At 34.4% G+C, this 20,226-nt stretch overlaps 2 protein-coding genes and 2 pseudogenes across 2 annotated transcripts in view; 3 read left to right on the forward strand and 1 right to left on the reverse strand.

Annotated features, from left to right (window-relative positions):
• The first annotated feature begins 270 nt into the window (after positions 1–270).
• Positions 271–3,874, forward strand: LOC129293549 (uncharacterized). Its single transcript, XM_054931564.1, has 5 exons — positions 271–405; positions 992–1,184; positions 2,416–2,539; positions 2,635–2,749; positions 3,575–3,874. The coding sequence occupies exons 2-5, from the start codon at positions 1,027–1,029 to the stop codon at positions 3,634–3,636; spliced, it is 459 nt and encodes a 152-aa protein (XP_054787539.1). The 5' UTR covers positions 271–405; positions 992–1,026; the 3' UTR covers positions 3,637–3,874.
• A 666-nt stretch (positions 3,875–4,540) lies between these two features.
• LOC129293061 (uncharacterized) lies at positions 4,541–11,984 on the reverse strand (annotated as a pseudogene).
• Positions 11,985–14,720: 2,736 nt separating this feature from the next.
• On the forward strand, positions 14,721–18,210 carry LOC129293694 (disease resistance protein RUN1-like; annotated as a pseudogene).
• A 151-nt stretch (positions 18,211–18,361) lies between these two features.
• The window catches only part of LOC129293693 (uncharacterized), a 4,141-nt gene continuing 2,276 nt past the window's right edge, over positions 18,362–20,226 (forward strand). Inside the window, exon 1 of the mRNA XM_054931777.1 lies at positions 18,362–18,541. Within this exon, the coding sequence (XP_054787752.1) occupies positions 18,376–18,541 (166 nt within the window). The 5' untranslated portion in view covers positions 18,362–18,375. The remainder of the gene's footprint in view (positions 18,542–20,226) is intronic.

The raw sequence follows: 20,226 nt of genomic DNA on the forward strand, positions 1-20,226 counted from the left end.
ATTTATAAAAATACAAATTTTTATTAATAAAAATTTAACTAATTTTATATTGTTGACACATTTGATAAAAGTATTGGATCGTTTGATTCTATTACAACTAAAACAATTTAAAAAATTATAAATTTTTAAATTGAAAAAGAGCATTAAGATAATTTTACACAAATTTATTTTAAAAGAAGTTTTTCAAGACTTGCCTGATTTCCCCTAAAATTAATTAGTTAACTATCCATAAAGGTTGATAATGTTTTCAAATTCTTAAAAAAAAAAAAAAACGTAGAAAGGATATTTCTGTTCCCCGCCCTACATCGCCGGAACAAAACGGCCTTTTGTTAGGCTTCCACTCGATCGGCGACTCAGGACAATTGAAAGTTTGAAGTTTTCTAAGCAGGACCTCAACTTTCATCGGTAAGGAAATCACCAGCTGGGTTTTCAATTTATGTCATTCTCTTTCTCTTTTCCTTGTGTGTGTCTGTGTGTCTGTGTCCCCCACCCCCCCAGTTTTTCCCCCTGCGCTTCCTTCGTTTCGCTGTCTATTCCTTTAGTCTGTTCGCCTCTTCTATTCTTGGAATTTCCGGAGTGTCGCTGCCTCAGTGTGTCTAAGTGCTAGTATTTGAAAGCCCATCCCTTTATTTTAAGGAAAGAAAAACCTCTGAAGTACCACGTATCTGATACGCACCTGATCTGCGGATGTATTTCATTTTTCAATTACTGGTTTTTCATGGTACCATTGCTCTGGTGTTTGTGTTAGGAGTACTGGGAATGGGGAAGGAAAGTAGTTATCGTTGTTAGTACTTGTTATGTTTGGGGGTATATTTAGCTTGTAATCTACTTGAGACTTGGTAATAGTTATGTGAGTTTACGATGAAGTTCTGAATTCTAAGTGGCTCTCTTTCTCCTATTCCTTCTACTTCTATTCTCTCTCTCTTGCCTACTTAATCGTATAGAAATAGCATAGGCTTCTAATAATGATCTCTTTTCAATTTGAATTTAGATTTAATTGGAAGTTCTTGAAGTTTTGAAGTAAAGATGGGTGATGAAGATGATTCCATTGAACTAGCTGCTGCATCACGTCGAGAAAGGCTGCGGGCTCTTAAAGCTGCTCAAGAATTGATGAACACGCCTGATGATGACTCTGCACAAGTTGATGATAAGACGAATGATGAAGATGGAACAACTGAAGAGCAGTATGTATATTCTGATTTCTAATTCAAGAGTTGTTATTCTGATTCTCACTTCCCCTTCAAATATGTCTAAGCACACATTTTGTGACTGGGAATGATGAAATTGTTTTAAATCTTAGTAAATTCAACTGTTACATTTTTTATTTTTTTTCCTTTTACATTTGATGAAAGAATTACTATAAAAGCTAGGCCTGGATAGTTGTTTGAGTTTTGCAATTCTATCTCTTTTATCTGTAAGTACTAACAAAAAAGTATATACCTTTATATCTGACTGCAAGTGAATTTGTATGTTGATTCCGTATACATCTAAATGAAGCATAAGTTTCTTTAGGTCACGTGTTTCCTATGACGATTTTATGGGATGACATGAACTCACACACCAAAGTAGCTGTGAGTTCAGATGTTGCTTGATTTGTTTTCAAGAAAGTTGCTGGAAAATCTCTAGTTAGTCTTTAGTGTCATAATAATTTTGGTCGGCAAATCAAGCAAATAGCAAGTGTTTACTAAACTAACATCTAGATAACTAGATAATATGATATCAAATTGCTTGGAAGTACCCTTTAGAGAAGTTGCATTATTTGTTTGTGCAAAATGCTAGCATCACATACACAAATTACAAGATCAGCTTTGAAGGTATTATAAAGTTTCCACTGTCATATATTTACCTATCTGACCAGTTTGTCTTAATCCCTTCATATGATTATACTTATATTTCAAAACTAGTACTTGCTTCCCACAGACATTTTCTGTGGCCTCCTAACTCTGACCAATAATCTTGATGTGTCTGATGAATTAAGATGATAGTCTCTGGATGTTTGACATTTTTAGTCTTATTCTATTTAAAAACGGGGAAAATTTTGTATACTTTAGGGCCTCTTATGTGGTGGGATTCTCTGCCTGCCTTGGAAATTGTGAAATACAAAGCTTCGTGTATTTTCTGAAGAAGTTGAAAAATTTTATTACTGTGGCTACCCTTAAAAGTCAAATGACTATATACTTTGATGCGAAGAAAGTTTACATCACAATATCACATACCGGTACACGTTTTTGCATATTTAGATGGCAGAACACCTTAAAGAATTGATTAACTTCTGTTTGGTTAATCATTCTGATATAGATTGGTTTAAAAAATTTAAATTTTCTGTCTATTGAATTCCGTATGATCACTTGGAATTCATATGAGATGAATATTTGTGTTATTAACTTAACTGACATGTCATTTTTTTTTTGGCAGAAATCCCATGAAATTTCGTAATTATGTTCCTCAAGACAAACACCTCCAGGAAGGGAAGCTTGCACCTGCTGTGCTACCAAAGTTTGAAGACCCTGTTGCTGCTGCCCCTCCACCTGAGAAGGAGGTCATTGGTTTTGTTTCAATGTGGTCTATTCTTTTTCATCAGTTAAGTATTTATTTGTGGCATATCAACACATATATTTGAGGCCAAACTTGCAGGATCCTTTCCTGAATATTGCTCCAAAGAAACCAAACTGGGACCTGAGGAGAGATGTGCAGAAGAAGCTTGATAAACTTGAAAAACGAACTCAGAAGGCTCTCTATAAACTTATGGGTAAGTGGTTGGCATTGTCACGATTTCTCATTTTCCAGTTGGTCATAATCTCATGATGGCTCTTTGTATTGACTATCCTAGTTTTGCTAGTTATCAATATGAATACTTGAATCATGTCAATGTCATGAATTTTAAATTAATAGTAAATTAATGATTTAATTCTTGAAAGATCACTCTTCTTTCGATTGGGCCCTCTAAGAGTCTCTCAATCTAGTCCTTTTAACACTTTCTCCTTATCTAAAAGTTCCTTGAAAAAGAGCCTCAAATACTTTTGTAGGGACTCTTTTGAAGGACTAAATTGAAAGGAAAGTGATTTTATATGTACCAAATCGTTAAGCCTATCTGGCGCCCTCATCATGACAGTTTCGGACTTAGTTACAGCATTTCCCGTTAACAGTCATATGCACAACCCTGCATTACTGATATGGTATTTTAGTGATTTTCCTTGTTATATGATAGTTGATTTGGTTGATTATGATAGTTTATATTATATTTTCAGTCAGATTCGTTGTGAATCTCAGAGAGACATATAGCTGTAGCCTACAATTTTGAGAGTTCTTAGCAGTTTTAAATTTTTCAATTTCTTCATTAGGTAACGGTTCTTTGTCATGATTCGTGAACTTTCGCTAATTAGTAATTAGCTCCGTGCCAACCATGTGTAAAGACTTTGAAATTTAGGCTAAATGACTGAGGGTTGAATTGCTTATTGATTTTCTCTCCCCTCTTTAATACATGGATCTGAATATGTTTTATAGACATCCCTTTGAATGACTTATGAGCCTTTGCTTTATAAATACTTGGGTTTGCATTTTTCCTTTCTTGCAGAGGAGCAAGAAAAGCAACAGCTATTGACTGAAGGAGATGATACAAATGGCGCAGCAGATTAAATTGTAGCATCCGAGCCAACCTGATTGACCCATGCAAAACTCAGTACCAATGCTGAGTCATACTTTTGCGGTGTATAATTACTATTATATTACTCGTTCAGAATTTAGAGGTGAAAAATCATGGATTCTTGTAGTTTTTTATTATGTTTTGTGAAGCAAATTTAAAAATAACTATTCTTGTAGTTTCTTTTTTGTTGTCTTCCAGGAAGTAAGGTGCCTCAACCGAACATTAAGCCAATCGTTATTCTCCTACTCGGGCAGTCCTATTTTGATTTTAAGGGGATCAGATTATGGAGTGAGAGAGTTGTAGAAAATATTAGACTGGGGATTCAAGGGATTGGATTAATTTTAGTTTGATGTCCTAATCCTATGTTTTATAATTTTTTTTTTACTTCGGATTTTTTTTTTTCCAGTTAAGGCGGAAAGATGAGTCATTTTAAATAATTTTTTTCGTTTAGTAAATTTAGACAATTTGAATTTCTTTTATATAAAAAATTAATTTAATAGTTTTTAGATTTTGCAAATCAATTAAAAATTAAAGGTCATAAATTATATAAAATTATTGTCATCCTGGGTAAATTTTTATCTCCAAAAGGCAAAAATTTTGCAACAATATCTCCACTTTTATGCTTACAATAAAAAAGATATGTTAGATGTTCAATAAAGAATGTTCAATAAAGTCATCGACATATTTTATTGAAAAACTTGGTAAGATCTGTAAAGAGACCACAATGATTTATCTTCACACAAAGGATTGTTTGTACAGACTTAGCATAACAAATGGAGAATTTGACTGACTTTATTTTGAACTGAAATAGCAATGAAACTACTTAGTCGGCAAGCAATCCCTTTTTTGTGGCTGCGGTAGACGAATTCACATTATGAACACAAGTTACTCTCGTGGTAGAGGCAAGCTGGAAATTGATTTATGAAGAAAAACAAGAAGTAAAAAGAATTTTTGCAAAAACTAAAAATAAGAAAAAAAGAAAAGGAAAGAAAGAGAGAAAAGGAAACCTTTTTCGGTTGATAAAGATAAAAAATACATCGTTTTGTTACATTATGAGGGAACCTGAACCCACACCGCACTACGTCCTTGTTATTTGAGCTAGTTTCTGGTGGTGAAAAATATCCTTGACATCCTTCTTGTTTTTTTTTTTTCTTTGGGCCAGAGACATCCTTCTTTGTAGAAGAGGCTGTAATCTGCAAATTATTTGGCTTCATCGTTTGTCGCTCTTCAGATAGTTAGGGTCATTTTGTTCCCCCTTTATGTTCTCCCTGTCCAGGAGGGATCCACCTGAGGAAGTTCATATTCGTCCGGCTTCAAGGCCAACGAAAAATCAGGCAAAGTTGGTGCTGTTTCCGTGATTCTGTAACAAAGGTAGAAAACAGTGGAAAATTAATCAGCCAACATACTGTTTTTAATCAACCAATAATTATAGGCGAAACAAAAGTAAGGCAACAGTCATCAAATCTGGAAAATTTTACCTCTCATACGAGTTGAGATCGCAATTTATTTGCACCTTGCTTGTAGTATCCTTAGGAATTTTTTCAGATAGGTATTTCAAGGTGCCCCAAAGTGGTGGAATTCTGCATGGTCGGCCATGACAAAACATTTAACGCACTTGCCTTTAGTATTATTTTATTCATCATGAAAGGAACAGTACAAATAAAGTGAAGAGATGATAACAGAGAACATCAATGAAGTAGGTTCAACAAACATGGCAGGGAAATATGAATGATATGAGCAAAATCCTCTCCAAAAAAAAAAAAACAGAACAAGCACATGTCTAACATTAATTTATCTTCCAATCCCTCCACAAATAGGAAATAGAAGAAACAAGAAATGCACCAGGAATTGATAGATTATAACTACATATTCTGTACTGATTATTTTACTTTCTAAGCATAGATGATACTGGACAGCTCTGAAGGCTCTAAGTTATATTCACGGAAAAAGGAAGGGCAGAAACTTAAAACAGGTAGGTGTTTGTCTCCCTTCATTTTACTGAAATGCATAATGGGGGTGAAATTGATGTTTCCTTCAAGAATTGAAACCACTATCAAACCTTGAATCAGAATAACAAAAATACGGGCATGGACTTGTAGAATAAAGAACCCTAGCCCAACCTGCGCCATTCTGCAAAGTGCATGCCCTGGGGAACCATGCAAACAGGAATATAACTAAAGAAAGCTTCAACAGGGTTTAAAGAAGAGCATGCACATTGTGCAACGTCCAGCACTTCCTGGAGTTGGAGATGAGATGGTAGTTCAAAGTCCATTTAGCAAAAACCCAAAAAGCAATACCCAAATATATAAACCCGTTGAAAACCCAAAATAAAGCATAAAAGGGTGCATAAGGGAAATAATAACCTTGACAGTGGAGGTGCAGCATTGAATGCCTCACAAAGCTTCCTACTTTCTTTGAAATGTTCATCTGCTGCTTGCAAAGCGGCTACAGCTGGATCATGAGATTTCTCCGTATTTCCCTCATCAAGAATCAAGCCATGATAATAATATGCCGCAGCCTGGTCAGATATCAACACTTCGAATAACTATACTAAATAATTAGTGTGCTGAGAGCAGAAGAAACCAGAACAAACCTGTGCCGGTGGTGCTTTATTATCAAGTTATACACTTGGTGTACAATCAAGTCAAACTACTTGCATTGAAAATCAAATTTATAACAAATCCACTTAGCTTAGAACCGCCAAGATCAAAACATGGCCAGTCCATAAGATAACAAGACCGATCAATCTCAGCTTGTGCATTTTATTAACTAAACTGAGATTTATTACCGAGTTAACAAAATATGAGCATTTAATTAATCAAAATATATGCTGGGTTGTTAGATAAGACATTAAGAGCAATATTTTTTTAGGACTCTAGTGAATAGACAACAACAAGAAAATGAATCTATATATTTAATCATGAAACTAAAATAATCTGACGGGCTCATATGGCAGATATGCACTGATAGAACTCTAAAATCTACCAACATAGTATGCCATATCCACAATCATCATGGCAGGGAGGAGGGAGACGAAAGTGAAAAATTGAAATGTTTTCAGTATTGAAATAATTAAAATAACCTTATCATGCTTAAGTTTTGAAATAATTAAAACAAAATTAATTAAAGATGTACCTTTGATTCAATATACTTCCATTTCACAAAAAGACAGTGTTTTTCACCCGAACCAATGGCTAATGGAAGGTTGACAATGTTGTCTTGAGCCTGTAAAATGTAAGTTAAACAAATGTTATACCACATAAAATTGTTAATTCACCACCTACTCCCATAAAGTAGTTAAAAAAAAAATTGGCAAAGGCAGAGAATGTTGTAAAAGCTAAGCCAAGAAAAATAAATTAAATAATCTCATGATAAATTTGAGATATAACTAAAAACATGGAAAGGAAGTGCAAAGACACAATACAATAAGCACAACCAAAGACTAAGGTCCCATTTGGTTACTAAAAAGGAATGGATTAAAAAAATCAAGATAAAAATGAACTAAATCACCATTCCCCCCATAATAAGTATGATAAAACTCATTATATATACTACAAATGTGGGAATTATCACACCCTCCAAAAATCTCATAAATCATAATTCCCAACCCTACAAACTAAATAATCCCTCCCCCTTATAAATGTTCTCACATATCTCCTTTGATCATCTTATTTTTACTTTTATTTTTTTAATCTATTTCATTCCTTTTTAATAAGCAAACAAGACCTAAATACACCTATTAGAGAATCGCAAATACTACATTCATGTTATTAACATTATTGTTAACAAAACTTACGGTTGATGTGGTACAATCATCCAAAGGTGAAATCAGTAACTGCAAAATTGCACTAAAATGAGGATGTTCATTGCGATATTTTGAAACTAGAGGAGGTTTGACTTTAGGGTTCAAAAACATCTGGAGAGGTCAACACAAGTTGGTCACATTGATATGCCTCACTACACTGTTATTGGATAAATTTGGCAATCTTGCAAACAAGTAAAAGAATAGAAAGAAAAACGATCAAGATTAGGTACTCCACAACTGGATAAAATCAAACAGTAAGGCAAAGATAACAGTGCAACCCCAGCATTTGTACCTGTTGCCAATACTTGACCATCTCACATGCAAGTCTACGCTTCACAGCAAGAGTGGCTTTGGTATCATCAATTGCCATTCCAAGCTGGATATCTACACCCTAAAATGCCAATGGAAGAAATTAACACATGTAAATTCAAATGGAATTGAAGCAGAGAGAGAGAGAGAGAGAATATCTACATATGGAACATTGCCATTCTCTAGTGCTCTGAGTATTGGTACCAGTCATGTGGATGAGTCAGATAAAGATGAATCTATAGGACTTCTAATCCATGAGTTCTATGTTAGGCTGTAAGCCATGAACAAAGAAGATACCCACCTTAACCTTTTACTAATATTTAATTAATTTAACTAACTTAGGGGAATGGGAGTGGCATGTATCAAAATCTTGACTGTTCAGTTCCAAACGCTTTGATATTAAGTCAAAAACCACCCTAAAAGACAGGAGAAGGCCAAAGATTGATTCAGATATAACTTGCTAGCAGTTAGACATAGAGACAAATTAGTTTTGGATCTTTGGTCATTAAATAGCATATAAAAGGGTTTCAGTTCTTAAGTCTAGGTATGCCATCATCCAGTTTGAACATGCCAAATGAAAGTCAGCATATATAATCATTCTTTCTTTAGGTACATACAAATGAAACATCGCAGTACCTGCCCTAAAGCTTGTAGACACAGCGCCCTAAGAACCCCTTCTGCTAGGTCTACTGGTAAATTTCTCCTAAAATCAGAACCAGTAGTAAGGAGCAATAAATATTAAAAAATGCGTTGAGATTACCAAAATTAAAAAAAAGGAGTGCTGTTGCATCATATCTGAAACCTGAGCTCGGTGGGCAACTGTGGAAGAACATGTCTGATTGCACAATCCAGGTATCCAGCCGCCTTTAAGAAGATGTCAATTGAGGCTCGTAGGCTTTCTATTAGTAAGTACCAAAAATCAAAATTCATTGTAGGACCAACATAAAGTAGCGCAACAAATGTAAATAAGCTGAATATAAACAGTAGGAGAACAATGAAATTATTGTCAGTTTTATTATTTTGCCAATTAAAAAATAAATTCCTTTTCCAGAATATAGGTAGATTGGCTCAAAAACAGACAGGAATATTATGCACTCGTTTTCCATATACGTAGTGCATGGATTTCAGGTGTGCTAGAGAGTGGAGAAGATAATCCGATCTCTCATTCATCAGCACGAAGAAATATGACTTGTTAGTAATTACGAGTAATCAAAGTAACTTTTTTTCAGCATTAAGTCGAATTAAGTTTTCAATGAAGAGATGCTTTTAAGCTAAAACCATAAAAGCATGGGTCCACATGACCAATGTGAGATGTCACCAAAGAAGCACAAAACAATTCAAAAGTTTAATTTGTCATAGAAAGAACATCTCACTAGAAAGAGAACACAAATACAGCTGATGGAAAAATGTCATACTTTCTGAAACCAGTTTATCTGCTAAGAGGCATAAAATTTGGGGGGAAGGATACAGCCAACAGAACGCCCAGAACAATCTGAATGTTTGTTGTTTGGTATGAAAAGAAACAAAAATCTTAAAGAGAAAGGAGCAAGGAACAAAGATATCATGAACCATAAACCGTTTTCCCCAGTATTACCCACCTTCTGATACTTTTGGCTGATAATCATCAGCAGATGTTCTGGGAAGAAGTAATAAATTGGCCTGTGATAATGATAACATTGCCATCAAGTGTAGAACTGACAACACCTCATACCAAGCATTTGACATGGCTGTTTCCTACACAATTATAAAAGTGCAAAAAGGAAAAAAGGTCTGCATTCATAAGTATTAACATTGACAACTGATAATAAATTCTCAAATCAAAACCAGTAAAACATATCCATTATGAGAATTGCCTCTGCATCATCTTCCTGATTAATCCAAACAAATTGTACTTCGTGCTGCAGTTGACTTCCTGCACAATAAAGATAATTACTAAATATTAAGACATGGCCTTGACAGAGATACTTCAAGAACATTGGCAGTAAACATGTTTACCATCTTTAACTAATCCCAAAAGAACCGGCAAGTAGTCTTCAAGAGCCTGCTGAAGATCAGCCAGTGTTGAACCTCCTGCAGCAGATGGAATCATACGATGCATGAATAACTTTAGACATTATTCTTATCACAGAACGTTTTCATCTTTTTCAACACTTACCATGTTGGGTGGCACTTTTTCTTTTTGTTCTTCTAATTGTAGGACCTTCTTGGCCAGCCATCACAACCACACGTGTTCTGAGAGCACATAGACGTTCCACTGTATTCTTTGACAAGTAATCACCAAGATACTGAGCAAAATCAACAGGCTTAGGAATTCTTAGACTGGGAACATAGACTGAAACTTCCCCAATGCTTCCTGGCTTCCTTCTATTTCCATCACATTCCCTTCTGGTAGACACCAGGCAGCCCATGTCGTGCGGTCACTAAACCTGTGGATCAGCTTGAGTAAAACGATAATTTCACAATCTCAGGTGAGCAAGTATCGTCATTGGCATCAAGAGGCAATAATTTAATTATATCAGATCAAAGAACAGGGGAGAACATTCCCATGGATATAATACAGTAACAAAGATAGTGATTTATTATACCAAAATTTCGGGAAGGCAGATAACACTTAAGAAAGAAAAAGAAAAAGGAAAAAAAGGAGCTGAGAGGTTTTAACAAGTCATTGTAGGTTCTCACAAGCAGCACGATCCAAATTAAAAAAAGAAAAAAGAAAAAAACAGGGGGGGAGAGAGAAATTGTATCAGAACTTGCCATTTTTTTAAAGGTACGTTTATTTCAGTGTTTTTAAGGTGACGTTTAATAATTCTCCCTTGAAAATTTTCATTATGTTAAGACCCATCAAAAACAAAAGATAGATTATCTAACCAACCTTATCCCTCGCCCTTAGATGGTTGATTAGTCAGGTCAAAAGTTCCAGTAATCTCTGCACAAAATATTTGAGTAATCTCTGCCAAAAAAATTCACAAGACTTGAGGGTCCGAAAGATACATAGTTTTTTTTTTTTTCCCCGGAATCACAAGAGCAGTATCCGACATGACAAGTATTGTCTGGGTCAATGTTTACTGTGATAACAATAGAAAAGGACTCCAAAAGTTAACACCAGGCTAGCATGACGATAAATCATAAAACTTGAAGGTATGAATCACCATGCAACCCACTACACTGGCCACAAAAACCCAACTACGATATGGAGAACAGAAAATTAAGATTCGAGCTCAACCAAAATTAGAAGTTTAAAACGTCCACAAGGCAAAGCGGCGTCAAGTAAAAGTTGTTAGATCAATCATTTCAACCAGGGAAACAGCAAAATTTCAGCTATGCGTGACAATTGCAAGTAAAGGATCCCCAAAGAGAAATAAACAAGCAACAATTGCAGAAACGCAAAGGAATATCAGCATTCTTTTGTTTCCTTCTTGCACTATTTGATAAGATAACCAGTATTTCACCTGCTTTAAATCACCCCGTCTAAAATCACCAAATAAAGCGTAAAAGCAACAATGAACCAGAAAACCAGTGATATTCCAAAAAGAAAAAAACTGCATTGCGTGAATGGAAAAAACAAAGATTCCTCTGGTCCAGAAATGGCATTAAAACCCAAAAGCCCCTTATCCGAATTTATCTTGACGCATAGGATGAACATAGCTTGACTGATTTTCCATCCAAAACAGTGCCAAGACATTTCTTTTGAAGAAGAATACTTTGTACGATTTCAATTACTTTATTTCTCACTAGCCTCACCCTTGCATTTATCATTTCCTAAAAATCAGTAGGTTTATATAAAACCCATGACAGCAGCAGCCACACAGCGCTAGAATGTACGGACCAGAATCATATGCTAATGGTTCTTACCACAAAAAGAAAGTCGGTGCTGGCAATTCCAGAGATTCAATTAACTACAGGAACAAAACTCCGCCATTGCCAATTCAAAATCTAAGGAACCCCAAAAGTGTTAGATTTTGAGAGCTGCCCAGAAGCACAGTGAGCAGGTATAGCTTAAAATCTTCAAAGCTAAAATTCAGAAATGTTATAATAGTCTATACCACCATCACTTCATAAAGACGAAGAGATAAGGAGACAGAAACGGAGACAAGACAGAGCCAGCGAGTATCCGAATTAGAATTCGAATTATGCATAACAATTAGAAGATGGTACGAGATTATTTGTCTATATGTAAACACTACACCTAAACAACTGCCGATTGAAACGGCATTAGGTAGAATATCAGTTTATTCACAGTGAATTTAATGATTGCGTTTTAATGGCGCTAAACTCAACTGCAAGGCCTTTTCTCTACGGGTTATAATTTTCTAACAACTAACGATTTCCGTTTCATCTTTTCTGCAAAATCTGTTTGAAATTTTATATTTTATAATAAATAATTAATATTAAGATTCTTAAAAGTATAAGGGATTAGTTTATTTATTAATCATTTAATGATATATCTCGTCTGCCAAAAAAAAATTAAAACTTTGTGCTTAAAATTGTTATTAACAGAGTAAGGCCATCCTTTTTATATATAAATTAAGAAATGGAAGAATCACGTTTAAGCAAGCATATTCTACTGATTTTAATTTTAATTGTAAGGACTCAAATGAATCATTTTTAAGCATATCATAATCACTTCAATAGTAAAAGACTCAATGAAAAATCGTGTTAGTGGTGGTTTTAATCAATAATGGATTAGTTTAATTATGAAAATGAATGGCCAATATTAAGTTTGCAGATAGTGCTTCATTGCTTATCACCCAAAATGAATACCTCACTAATTAAAAATGAAGACTTAAGTTTTGTATAAAATTGGTTTGACCTGATTCGGTCCCATGCTTCATTTGTATTGAACGCGCGCGCGCAGAGCTAAACACTTAATTTAGTTAAGCATTCTATTATGTATTATTATTTGTTAAATGCTTTTTTTTTCTAATTATTGTTAATGAGCATCTTAATAGGGCAGTCCTTGAGTTAAATCATGTGTGAATAGAAAAAAAGGACCATTGTCTTGAAACAAGCTGCAGGTTAAAACATAAAAAATTTATGTTTCAAGTTTTAACTCTCATTAATACCCAAACACTTAAATGTAGATTTCAAAAGTTTAGTAAATCACATTTGAGTCCATCTATATTAACAACTACTTCAATGCACATTTGTAAGGCATTTTCATCCCTTTTCTAATCCTAATAATTTTTAACTTTTAAAGAACCAAAAGCACTTTCTGAAAGTTAAAAGTGTGATTGTCAAATGGACTTTTAATTTTTAGAATTTTTGGCTGTTAAATTTCACAATAATCCCATGTGTTTTTAGGTTTGTGAGAAATTTCCACAGAAAAATAATGAATTCAATCTTGGATGTTGAGGTAAGTGTGCTTGTCAGTGGTTTTGAACGACTTGTTTTTCCGTCTAATTATATAAGTATTGAAGCAAGATTTGGGAAACAAATAATTTGGTGTGGATTAGGATGCAAGCATGAGAGGGTGATTTCAACACATGAATGGAATCATGTTGTGTCTGTGGGTGTATGGAATTTGGTTCTTCCCAGTTCCATTCAATTGCTTCCTCTATTATCATTAATATTAACTCGAACTTGTAGGGCCCAAAGTAATAAGAGGTAATAAAAGAGACTTGATAGGAAACTGTGTTCATATTTAAGAGTTTTTTGCTATAGTTGCGGCAAAAGTGTTATCAACTACTGAGATTACGTCAATTTGAGACATTATATTATTGTTGATTAGTATAAAACTTCTAATTTCTCCAAATAGCCTCAAGCATAGGCAAATTGAACACAATGCTACAGAGAGCAAACCAAAAATTTTGATGCGTGAAGGATTGCGAGTAAAATGAAAGGAAGCTTCCTCATAAGACCACCACAATTGCATGGCAAGTTGCTGCTCTTTCATCTTCCTCTCTGCTCTTGACTGTTTGAGTTTGGCAGCTGATATCAGAGTTTAGAGGCATATGTTATCCTTGGTATATACTCCATCCGTTAAAAAATACAAGATATTTTTAATTACATTTTATCTTAATAAAGTAATTAATTATCTTCAAATTAATGTCATTTTTTGATATTCACCCTGATTTAATAAGGTATTTCACTTTGAAATAAGTATAAAGTGATTTATTTATTATGGGATATTCTTGAAAAAAGTATATTAATTACAACTTAAAACATTTACAATAACTTATATTTTGTAATAGAAGGAAGGAGTATTGATTTCTCAATTATCCTTGCATCTTAAACTTATAGGCCAAGAATAAACAAGAGGAAATAAAAATTTCCTCGTGGGTTGTAGTTGAAATTGTGTTCATCTTCAAGAGTTTCTGGTTATGTACTCTTATAGTTTTTAGCCAAATCTTACATATTAATAAAAATTTATTATTTGATAAAAACCACATAAAATATAACATTTTTCAGTTTTGTTTTTGATATATATCACAATTATAATATATATATCGTAATTAATATCATGCTATGAATAAAGTATATGATCAATATCCCCTTCACTTTTCAAGATAATAAGAATAAAATTATTGAATTTTTTTTAAAATATCATGTTTTATATTCATCTACAAAACAAGCTTCCAAGAGAAAAAAAAAAATACTTACACATGTAAAAGAATGGAGAGGAAAGGAGAGCATGAAAAAAAAAGTAGCAATAAAATGCAGACATTTTAACCAAACTTTTAGTTTCTCAAGGCTTATTAGTCATTTTTATAATTTTTATGTTTTTTTATAAAAATTTTATGTTGTTATTTACAATTTATTTTGTAAAATTTATGAAACAATCAATATTTTTTAAACAATGTCATTCATAAAAATTTACATTTATTTAATTAAAGGTATTAAGTGGAAAGATGGAGGAATTTATAGAATTAAATTATTTTTTTGATTAAAAAAAAGGAAGACAAAACAATTTATAAAATTAAATTAAAGGAGCAAACTTCTTATAGTCAATGTGGTGTAGGCAAGTCAACTGCCCGTTGAGAAAGAAGTGAGAGGAAGCTTTCTTCGGCTCTCCGAGTTAATTCTACGGCAGCTTGTGAGGCTTTCATCTTGTACCCGCTCTCAAATTTTGAGTTTCTCAGCTGATATCAGAGACATCCGTGTACTGGTCCAAGCTTTCAATTTTCATGGCGCGTCAAGGTCTACCATCCTCCTCCTTCACTGGAGAATGGACTTACGACGTGATCCTCAGTTTTAGAGGTGAAGATACCCGCAACAATTTCACCGGCCATCTCTACAATTCCCTTCATCAAAAGGGTATTCTCACCTTCATTGATGATGTCGGCTCTAAAGAGGAGAAGAAACCACTCCGGCTCTTACCAATGCCATTCAACAATCTAGGATTGCCATCATTGTTTTCTCCGAAAATTATGCATCCTCGACTTTTTGCCTCGATGAACTTGTCATCATACTTCACTCCGTCAAGGGAGAAGGTCGGTTGGTCTGGCCAGTGTTCTACGGTGTTGATCCATCGGAAGTCCGGCATCAGAGTGGGAGTTACGGAGAGGCGTTAGCAAAACACGAGATCCGATTCCAAGTCAACAAGGAGAAAGTGAGAAAGTGGAGGGAGGCTATATGTGAAGCAGCTAGCATATCTGGCTGGCATTTCCAACATGGGTGCCTTTTACCACAGTTTTCTGTTGTTATTATTTTTTTGTATGTCGTTTGCATGACAATTTTCCTACTTATTGTTTCAAAAACGGAATTGAAATTCATCTTGATATAGGGAGTGTACATTACATGTGACTACTAACTTCAGTTTCACCTCGCATGATTTTTCGTCCCGTGGCAGGTCTCAATCTGAATATAAGTTTATTAGTGGGATCATTGAGGAGGTATCCAAAAAGATCAATCGAACTCCCTTACATATCGCTAATCACCCTGTTGGGCTGGAGTCTTCTGTTCAAGACGTAATCTCACTTTTGGAACTCGGGTCTGATAAGGTGGTCATGGTAGGGATTTATGGAATCGGAGGAGTAGGTAAAACAACAGTTGCACGTGCTGTTTATAACTTAATTGGTGATCAATTCGAAGGTCTATGTTTTCTTGCTGATATTAGAGAGAAGGCAATTAATAAGCATGGACTCGTACAACTGCAAGAGACGCTACTTTCTGAACTTGTTGCAGAAAATGACATCAGGCTTGGAGATGTTCATAGAGGGAATCCAATTATAAAACGAAGGCTCCGCCCTAAGAAGGTTCTTTTGATTCTTGATGATGTTGATAAGCTTAAACAGTTACAGGCTGTAGCCGGAGGACATGACTGGTTTGGTTCTGGGAGTAGGATCATTATCACAACAAGAAACAGCGATTTGCTTACTACTCATGGGGTAGAAAAACTGTATGAGGTCAAGGAGCTAAATGTCAGAAAATCTCTTGAATTGTTGAGTTGGAATGCTTTTAAGAATAACGAAGTTGATCCAAGATACATGGATGTTTCAAATCGTGCAGTCTTTTATGCTGGTGGCCTTCCGTTGGCTTTGGAAGTAATAGGCTCTAACTTATTTGGTAAAACAATAGAAGAATGGAATTCTATGCTAGACAAGTATGAAAGAACTGCTGACAGAGACGTCCATAACATACTGAAAATAAGCTATGATAGTTTGGAAGAGAATGAGAAGGAAATTTTCCTTGACATTGCATGTTTCTTTAATAAATTAAAACAGAGTTACATCAAGGAAATGCTTTATGCGCGTGGCTTACACTGAGACATTGGCATTAAAGTCTTGAGGGACAAATCTCTCATCAAAATTGATAGGTCGAACTGTGTGAGGATGCATGACTTAATTCAAAACATGGGCAGAGAAATTGTTAGAGAAGAATCAACATTTGAGCCCGGCAAACGCAGTAGGTTGTGGTTTGATAAAGACATTATTCATGTTTTGGAAGAAAATACGGTAATTTAATATATCTCATGGCTTTACTTTTCTCCTCGATCTATCTTGATGAATATGAAATGGGTTATTTTTTTTTCTTTTTAGTTTTACCCCAACTTTATCCCTCTTTCAACATTTACTTGAAGCTTGGCATATTAAAAGTTAAACTTAGTTAAGTAGTTAAGATGACTTGATATGGGTATGGCATTTCTAATAAATCAGTGGTTTGTTTACGCTTTGGCTTTCAAAGGGAACTGAGAAAATTAAAGTCATTATGATGCACTTACGCAAAGATGAAGAAGTGCGATGGAGTGGGGTGGCGTTCAAGAAGATGAAAAACCTGAGAATCCTTATTATTGAGAATGCGTGCTTTTCTAGAGGCCCGGAATATCTCCCAAATACTTTGAGGGTATTGGATTGGAGTGGATATCCATCATCGTCTTTACCGTCTGATTTTAACCCCGAGGAACTCATCATACTTAGCCTTCCTGAAAGCTGCCTTAAAATTTCAAACCACCAAAGGCATGTACAGATTTTATGGTTTCTATCTACTTTACCCTACTGGTCTTACATATTAGTGATAAGTAAATTTGATCATTTTGCAGGGGTTTCATTCTTTAAGTTTTTTGGATTTTGAAGGTTGCAAATTCTTAACACAATTACCTGATCTATCTGCACTGCGTAACTTGGGGATGTTGTGCCTTGATAATTGCACAAATTTGATGAGGGTTCATGAATCAGTTGGGTCTCTTGATAAGCTCATATTGTTGAGTGCCCAAGGTTGCACTCGGCTCGAAATGTTGGTATCTCGCATCAAATTGACTTCTCTTGAGACTCTAGATCTCAGGGGTTGCTCAAGTCTTAGGGTTTTCCCAGAAGTATTGGAGCCCATGTAGAGCATAAGAGACATTTATTTGGATCAAACTGCCATAAAAGAACTGCCGTTCTCAATTGGAAATCTTATTGGGTTGAAACATCTATACTTGAGGCAATGTAAATGGCTGAAACAGCTTCCAAGCAGCATATCAATAATCCCTGAACTCGAGGTGGTTCTGGCTTACGGGAGTAGAGGGTTTCGCTTATCTAGAGGGTATAAAATTCTGGAAAAGCGGACGTCAGAAGTGTTTCCAGCCACAGTTTCTCTCTATTCTCTGCCAGCTGTTAGTGATGAAAGTCTAATTTGTCCTGTTTGGGAACAGTACCTTAATGGGTGGTGTATAAGTGAAAGTGAAACAAATTTCATTCAAATATTTAATCTTCCATCTACTTTGGTTAGTTTCGTTCTGCTTTCCAATGCTAGCATTGGAGTTCCTTATTCTGGGGAATGCTCTAGAATCTTGCCATTTAAGGAGGACCCAGGGACAATATTAAGAGCCTTCCATGCAAGCAGGGATTCATCAGTGTCTTTCTGGTTCTGTGAGAAATTCCCAAAGATAGCCATATGTTTGATCGGGGGACCAGGCACAGAAGTGGACGATTCTATCTTGGATATTAAGCTGAGAGTGTTTGTCAATGGTTCTGAACAACTTACTTGTTTGTGTAATTATATAGTTTATAATCAAAAATGGCAAAACATATAATTTGGTGTGGCATACGGTGCAAACATGAGAGGGTGATTTCTGCACATAAATGGAATCATGTTCAGGTTTCATGGGAGTTGAAATACCACAAGCCATATGATCCTTGTAGGGTAATTTCAGATGACAATGGAATCCCAACAATGAATATAGATTTGTCTGGTATTCATGTCTATGAGGAAGAAAAAAGCATCATTGAAAATATCCAGTTCACAGATCCTGATATCTCTGTGGTCTCAGGTTGAAACGATGAGAAATGACTATGGAAATTTCTATTCTTTTTCGGATTTTTCAATGGAGTGCAGGAGTCGGGTGTTACATGCACTGATAAATGGTACCACCTGTTTCTCCATTTGATAGAATCATCTTGCTTGTATCATGTCCTTGCTTGAGAGATGTCTTCTTGGTGACACACCACTTTAACAATGAACTTGTTAATCTAAATGAAATAAGTTCTTTGCTTGCCTTGATACTGGTTTTCACTCTTGACACAAATTGTTACCATTCTGCTGCAAATTATTCTGTGTTTTTGACACCTCTTTTCAACTAGAGTCAAATAATTTCCTGTCAAGTTTGATTCAAGAATTCAGCTATTAATAGAGTTGATTTAGATTTTTATGTGCTTTATGTATTCTCCATGCACAACACTTTCTATTGGGAAAATAATAACTACATGAGAAGTATGATACCAGCTTGCACTTTATTGTGAAGATGAATGCTCTTTTATTGAAAAATGTCCCAACTAATTTACCAATTGTGTTCAAGTCACATCTGAACCTTTGAAAGTAATAAAACTATGTCTGCAGGCATCGATCTTATGTTCATCTTTTGCAGGACCATATTTTTGTCAGTTACATAAATGAATATATCATTTTGTGTTTATATATTGTTACAACATACTGAATATATGCTAATTAGTAATATCATGCAACTGATCCTAATGGCTGAAAATCTGTTATTATCTTTGGGACACTTATAATGAAAGGGATCCTTTTTTGGGGGAGCCATTACATTTTGAATGTGGGATCGTAAGTTCTTGGAACTACTTGATGCTTTGCAAGGTTATCTCATAATCAATCAGTCTTTTTGCTTAGTTGATTAAGGAATTGTTTGTTTTAAGATTAAAAAATAATTTTTTTAGATAATTTAAAAACTTTATAAAAAGATTATTTTATTAAGATTTTATAAAAGCATACATAATTTTATGTTTAGTTACAATAATAAAAAATAATTATTATTTAGTTATGAGGAAAACTTAAATACATAGCCTTATAATTTAATGTGTTTGTTTCCATTTAAATTAAAATATGTGGATCTCTTATGAATTATTTATTTTATAATAAATTATTATTATTAATTTTATTAATATATTAAGATCCATTTGTGATAATTTGATTGGATATAATATATTAAGCGTAGAAGGATAAGTACATAAGTCTAATTAACTGTTAGTTAATTTTTAGATATTATAACATCTTTATGAATCTTTATTATAAAAATGATTTATTATTTAGTTATTTACAATTTTATGATGTTTCATGTATTTCACATTTTTATGACATTCTCTCCTATTTATCGCATTATATTATTTTTAGAAACTACTCAAATTAGCTTTTAAAAATAATCAGAAATATTTTTTTAAATTTGATTATTTTTAAAAGTTTAAACAAACATCATAAAATCTTACAAAATGGATTTTGTTTCCAAAAAAATAGGGGATTTTTTCACTGAAAAAACTTAAACAAAAGGACCCTAATTTATTAAAGTCATGGATGCATCATATATCTCATAGTGTTGTGGTGAATCAGTCATTCCTGTCCCGTGGTAAAATATTTGCCACCATGCTTACATCAAGAAACACGTGTTTTGGCGGATTGTGCAAGATTGGACAATGGTGAGGATTGTGCAAAACCAGTGCTAAATGACCAATTTAGAAACGGTGTGGGTGTGGCCGTCACTACCCCTGAATGATAGGTCGAATGTTAAATGAAAACTTCAGTGTCAGTTTTTGAGGGTAGT

The sequence above is a fragment of the Prosopis cineraria genome, unplaced genomic scaffold (genome assembly GCF_029017545.1).
Source record: "Prosopis cineraria cultivar Desert tree isolate PC_DT_omini unplaced genomic scaffold, ASM2901754v1 PC14, whole genome shotgun sequence".
In the NCBI taxonomy this organism is placed as follows: domain Eukaryota; kingdom Viridiplantae; phylum Streptophyta; class Magnoliopsida; order Fabales; family Fabaceae; genus Prosopis; species Prosopis cineraria.